The 6,617-nt window shown below is 42.1% G+C and overlaps 1 protein-coding gene across 1 annotated transcript; it reads right to left on the bottom strand.

Annotated features, from left to right (window-relative positions):
* Positions 1 to 380: 380 nt before the first annotated feature.
* On the bottom strand, positions 381 to 3,403 carry NLRP10 (NLR family pyrin domain containing 10). Its single transcript, XM_061439565.1, is given in 5 exon segments — positions 381 to 409; positions 412 to 712; positions 714 to 869; positions 872 to 1,206; positions 3,171 to 3,403. Coding segments are annotated over 5 exon segments (1,023 nt in total). The 5' UTR covers positions 3,373 to 3,403.
* Between the last annotated feature and the right edge of the window lie 3,214 nt (positions 3,404 to 6,617).

Genomic DNA, 6,617 nt, shown 5'->3' with positions numbered 1-6,617 from the left:
ATAGAATGAGAGCTGGGAACTGACCACATCTACATCTAGAATTCCGTTTTTCTTCTTTTCTCTACAGAGGGAACCAAAGCAGAAAAAAGAGATTATGAGTTAGCACTTAGAACTGACTGATATTTCCAGTAAGAAAAGTCAGGTAAAGGCACCTCTGGGGATAGTCATGATATGTTATTAGCGTGGAGCTAAATCAAGTCACACTACAGCCTCCAAGACTAAAGGTCTGTGACAAGCCTTGGCTCATTTCCAACATGGAAATTTGAGAAGTTTCTCAAAATTTGTGAAACCACTACTTATTTAAGCTGCAATTGATCACATTACACCACAGTACAGACTGGGCACTGTGCTGGGCACTTCTGAGACCTCTCTGCCTCTTGCTATCTGCCCTTCAGCCAAGAGCAGACAACCAGCAAATTCCTAGAACCTGACATGCTTTGTAGAGAACATCATTTGCTTGCACAATGTCAAGGGCATTTCTAACTTGCTTCTCATCTGTGAAATACGAGCGTAAATAACTCCTCTTCTTGTCCTCAGAGAAACCTCTAAGGATGTGGTCAGAGTGTGGTTGTCTCAGCAAGGGCTCTGGATTCCATGAAGCCAGGGTCTGGATGGTGATGAAAAGGGAGGACCTCGGCAGTACCGTCCTCCTGATTCAAGGGTGCAGCACGTACTCCATGAGACTGGACCTCGGCCTCTTCAACCTCTCTGCACAAGGGCCCCTGCAGATCATCATAGCCATCCAGGATGAACTGGAACCACTCCAGCTGCCTCAGAAGCTCTGTGACAGCTGCTTGATTGTCCCTACAACACCAGAGGAGGAGCTGGTCCAGTTTGCCTTCTGCCAGCAGGGCCACATAAAAGGACCCACTCTACAGCTCACATATAAGACATCATCAAACCAGCCTGGGTACAGGGTGCCAGTGGTCTAGTTCAGCACCATTTTTCTGGCCAGGGTTATCTTTCCTATGCCAGCTGACCCCTGTAGTGCCACTCTGGGTGGGACCTTGGAGGGCTCTTCTCATGGATCAAATACAGCCTTCACTGCGACAGAGTCCAGCTTCAGCTCCCAGCTGGGGCAGGGAGATGAGTCTGGGCTCCCTGAGCTGGGCATGGACACCGGAAGAAGCTGGTCATGGTTGCCATTGTTGCCCCTTCTTGACTCTCCTGTAGGTGGCACACATGCTCTCCTGTCCATAATCTGTGCTAGACAAGTGGGGTGTTACGTAGTGAGATGGGAATAAAAAGAGAGTAACGCTGGCCTCTGTCCTTTATTCTTATCTTCTGTGTTCTGCTCTGAAGATTATACTTCTAGCAACATGGAGAGGGCCCGTTTCAAGTATGTGTATGTGAGTGTGTGTATGTATGTGTGCCTGTGCATGTATGCATGTGTGGTGTGCTTGTGCCCAGCTATATAAGTGTGCAAGGCTGTGTTCTGTGTGTGTGTGGGTGTTCGTGCAGTGTGAGTGAATCCTTGTTTCCCCACATGCTCATGAAAGTGTGCTATGGAAGTTTGTGTATTTTTGCATAGGGAAGGCATCAGTGTACATCAGCATGTATCTTTGTAAAAATATATGTATATGAAAAAAGTCACTGTATGTGTAAATGTCTGAGTGTTCATGTGAAATGTCCCCATGTGAATTGGTGAAGACAGAAAGAGGAGAAAGGGAAACTGGAGAATGGTGACTTCATAGGAGCCCATTCCTGGTAAAGGTAAGCCAGGTGCTAAAGATAAACCAGCTTCTGAGCAGGAGCCCCCCAACTCCTGGTCTACAGAACCCTCCTGTCTCTGTGTCAGAGGAGCTACCAGGCATGAAAGGAGACTGTGGAGGAAGCACTGGTTCCACAGACCCTCCTTTCTCATCCAGCACCCTAAAAGGGATGGGGGCTGTTTAGGCTGCATGACCACCCCGCCCTCTAGGGGGCATCAGTCCACTGGTTCCTTGTGAGAAGCAGCCTGAGCTGCCTGTATGAGAGATGCTGGAGAAAGGTTTGAGCCCACTGCTTGAGGCTGCTTCTTCTAGTTAGCAGAATACCTTCACGAACACCACCCCCAACTTCTAAGCTCCTCATACTTTCCCCTCCTCTAGTATGACAACTGGAGACAGGAGGGCATTAGAAGATACTCTAGTCTTTCTATTAATAAATACCCACCCTCCACCTGGCAGTGACCATGAAGCAGAAGATAGATGGGCCCCAGGCTGAGGACCTAAAGTCTGTTCCCTGTGGACAGATGTGTGCGTATATGCTCGGATGCTCAGTTGAGTCCAACTCTTGGAATATAGCAACCTCATGGACTATAGCCCACTAGGCTCCTCTGTCCATGGAAGTGTTCAGGGAACAGTACGAGAGTGTGTTGTCATTTCCTACTCCAGGGGATCTTCGCAACCTAGGAACTGAACCCACATCCCTCCATCTCCTGTATTGGCAGGCAGATTCTTTGCCACTGAGCTTCCTGGGAATCCCCTGTGGGCAGATACTCCAAGATAAACAAAATAACAGGGGCAGAGAGGAGCCAAGACCTGCCCAGATAAAAGATAAAGAAAATACATATTTCTCAACTCTTGAGGTCAAGGAGACTTTTCCAGCCATCCATGCACAGAAAAGCTCTTGGGGGCCTAAAAAGGGAGAGGGTGTCACCCCATAATAGATGGTGTCAAGCTTCCCACAGGCCTCTGCACTGGAATCCACCTTGGCTAAGAGTGGAGGACCCTGAGGTATACCAAATACAGACTCAGAGCCAGGCAAAATAAGATGATTGGCCAGAGGAAACCCAGAAGAAATGCCCCATATAAAATACACAGAAGCACAACTCTCTCTGACCCCATCCATGTGTGCCTATTCACACGTACTTTTTTTACTTCCTAATAAACACTTGTTTCACCATTTTCCATCTCTTTGTTGAAATTCATTTCTACAAAGCAGACAAGCCAGGGCCTTTCCAGTAGCCACTGGCCCTCATGGTCTAGTGGTTGGAATTTGGAGCTCTCATTACTGTGGCCTGGCTTCAGTCTCTGGTCAAGGAACTGACATCCTGCTTCCTCTTACTGCTAACCAAGGCCACCCAAAATCAGTCAGAGCCTTCAGCTCAAGGCCACTAGGACCCTGGGGCACTGGAGCTCCCAGGCAAGGGCAGAGGGCAAGAGTGAGACAAGGCAGGAATTATAGGCTGGGAGGGGAGGAGTCTCTGGAAATACCATGGACCAAGGGAGAGTGCCAGGGCCTCCTCTGTCCCCTGCTGCACTCGCCATCCAGACAAACATGGCTGAGCTCCAACAGGTTCATGACCTTTGAGACCTTGAGCACCACTTTCACAGCCTCCTGGGCTCCATACATTACTTTAGAGTCAATGCAAATCCAATCTAAATTCATCTTTATGAACTTAATATAAAACCCAGACCCATTACACTCATAAATTTAAATACAAAAATCCTAAACAAAATATTAGCAATCTGAACCCAGTATTGTGTGGAAGAAGTAATATGTAGTAAACAAATTGGGTTTAGCTCAAGAATGGGAGACTGTTTTAATTTTTTTTCATCTACAAATATTAATCTCATTAAAAATTAAAGAAATAAAATGTATAATCATAATTGAGCAAAAAACTATAAAACTGAAAACTATTCATAACTATTTTTAAGAAACTTTCTTAGTGAACTAGATATTGTAAGGAATTCCTTGAACTCATTAGGAATTGTAGAAATTACTTAACATCATTAATGGAACCTACAAAAATAGCCCCAGGAAACATTATTCAAATAGGTAAAGATTAGAAACATTAGAAAAGATTAGAAAAAGTATTATTCCCTTTAAAATCAGGACCAAAACAGGCACAATTGCACAAATGTGATAGCATATCACAAATACACAAATACAAAAAATATGTATTTTCCCCCCACTTTAATTCTATTTTTCTAGAGTCTGTAGACAGCACAATTAAAAAAGTGGGGGGAGGGAGAAGACAAAGGTATAATGACTAGGAATGAAAAAATGAAAGCTATTTTCTGCAAAGAATGATTATCTGCATAAAAAACAAAAAAATTAATAGATAAATTATTAAAAATGATAGGTGAATAGAGCTGACAGATGATTAACTGTTGCAGTTTTATGAATTAGCAATAAAAAATTAGAAAATATAGTTATAAATGCAATATCTACAAAAGCAACAAAAATATAAACAAAATATGTGTATACTATACACAAAAAAATTATAAAATCTTATAGAACTACATCAAATAAGGCCTAAATAAATTACGTACCATATTCACAAATAGGTCAACTTAATATCACAAAGTTGTCAGTTCAGCTCTAATCTTTAGAGTCAATGCAATCGAAATCCATCAAATTTTACAAATTTATAAAAAACAAAAGTAAACAAGTGGGACCTAATTAAACTTAAAAGCTTTGGCACAGCAAAGGAAACTATAAGCAAGGTGAACAGACAACCCTCAGAATGGGAGAAAATAATAGCAAATGAAACAACTGACAGAGGATTAATTTCCAAAATATACAAACAGCTCATACAACTCAATACCAGAAAAACAAACAACCCAATCGAAAAGTGGGAAAAAGACCTAACCAGACATTTCTCCAAAGAAGACATACTGATGGCGAACAAACACATGAAATATCCTCAGCATCATTCATTATGCAGTTCAGTTCCATCGCTCAGTCGTGTCCGACTCTTTGCGACCCCATGAATTGTAGCACGCCAGGCCTCCCTGTCCATCACCAACTCCTAGAGTTCACTCAGACTCAAGTCCATCAAGTCAGTGATGCCATCCAGCCATCTCATCCTCTGTCGTCCCCTTCACCTCCTGCCCCCATCCCTCCCAGCATCAGAGTCTTTTCCAATGAGTCAACTCTTCGCATGAGGTGGCCAAAGTACTGGAGTTTCAGCTATAGCATCAGTCCTTCCAAAGAACATCCAGGACTGATCTCCTTCAGAATGGACTGGTTGGATTTTCTTGCAGTCCAAGGGACTCTCAAGAGTCTTCTCCAACACCACAGTTCAAAAGCATCAATTCTTTGGCGCTCAGCTTTCTTCACAGTCCAACTCTCACATTCATAAATGACCACTGGAAAAAACATAACCTTGACTAGACGGACCTTTGTTGGCAAAGTAATGTCTCTGCTTTTCAATATGCTATGTAGGTTGGTCATAACTTTCCTTCCAAGGAGTAAGCGTCTTTTAATTTCATGGCTGCAGTCACCATCTGCAGTGATTTTGGAGCCCAAAAAAATAAAGTCTGACACTGTTTCCACTGTTTCCCCATCATTATTAGAGAAATGCAAATCAAAACTACAATGAGATATCATCTCATACAAGTCAGAATGACCATCATCAAAAAGTCTGCAAATGGTTAGTGCTGGAGACGGTGTGGAGAAAAGGGAATGCTCTTGCGCTGTTGGTGGGAATGTACATTGATACAGCCACTATGGAAGATTGATACAGCCACTATGGTATGGAGATTCCTTAAAAAAAAAAAAACTAGGAATAAAACCACCATATGACCCTGCAATCCCACTCCTAGGCATATACCCTGAGAAACCAAAATTGAAAAATTCACATGTATCCCATTGTTCATTGCAGCACTATTTACAATAGCTAGAACATAGAAGCAACCTAGATGTCCATCAACAGATGAATGGATAAAGCAGTTGTGGTACATATACACAATGGAATATCACTCAGCCATAAAAAGGAACGCATTTGAGTCAGTTCTAATCGAATGGATGAACCTAAAACCTATTATACAGAGAGAAGTAAGTCCAAAAGAGGAAGATAAATATCATATTCTAACGCATATATACAGAATCTACAAAAATGGTACTGAAGAATTTATTTACAGGGCAGCAATGGAGAAACAGACATACAGAATAGACTTATAGACATGGGGAGAGGAGAGGAGAGAGTGAGATGTATGAAAAGAGTAACATGGGAACTTACATTACCATATGTAAAATAGATAGCCAAAGAGAATTTGCTGTATGGCTCAGGGAACTCAAACAGGGGCTCTGTATCAACCTAGAGGGATGGGATGGGGATAGGATGGGAGGGAGGTTCAAAAAGGAGGGGATATAAGTGTACCTATGGCTGATTCATGTTGAGGTCTGACAGAAAACAACAAAATTCTATAAAGCAAGTATCCTTCAATTAAAAAAATTAATTAAAAAATGTTTTACAAATTTACCCTAAAACATATAGGAAAGAACAAAAGGCCAAGAATAGGCAAAACACTTTTAAAGAAAAAGATGGCAGAAGGGAGGAAGAACCTGCCCTACCAAACACTGAGACATATTCCAAAACTACAGCAATTAAAATAACCTAATATCAGGCCTGCTCTACTAGATTTCAAGACTTTTTTTTTTTTTTTTGGCTGTATTGTGCAGCTGGCAGGACCTTAGTTCTCTGACCAGGAATTGAACCTGGGCCCCCAGCAGTGAAAGTCCAAAATCCTAACCACTGGACCACCAGGGAATTCCCAAGACTTATTCTAAAACCAGAGATATAGTCATTAATAAATCATTATATTTGTGTAGAATAGACAAAATGGAAAAGAAAAAAAAGAGCCAGGATTAGTACCTGACATTTATGAAACTTTGATATAATCATG

Source organism: Bos javanicus, chromosome 15 (assembly GCF_032452875.1).
Source record: "Bos javanicus breed banteng chromosome 15, ARS-OSU_banteng_1.0, whole genome shotgun sequence".
Classification (NCBI taxonomy): domain Eukaryota; kingdom Metazoa; phylum Chordata; class Mammalia; order Artiodactyla; family Bovidae; genus Bos; species Bos javanicus.
This window is presented reverse-complemented; position numbering and strand designations above follow the sequence as displayed.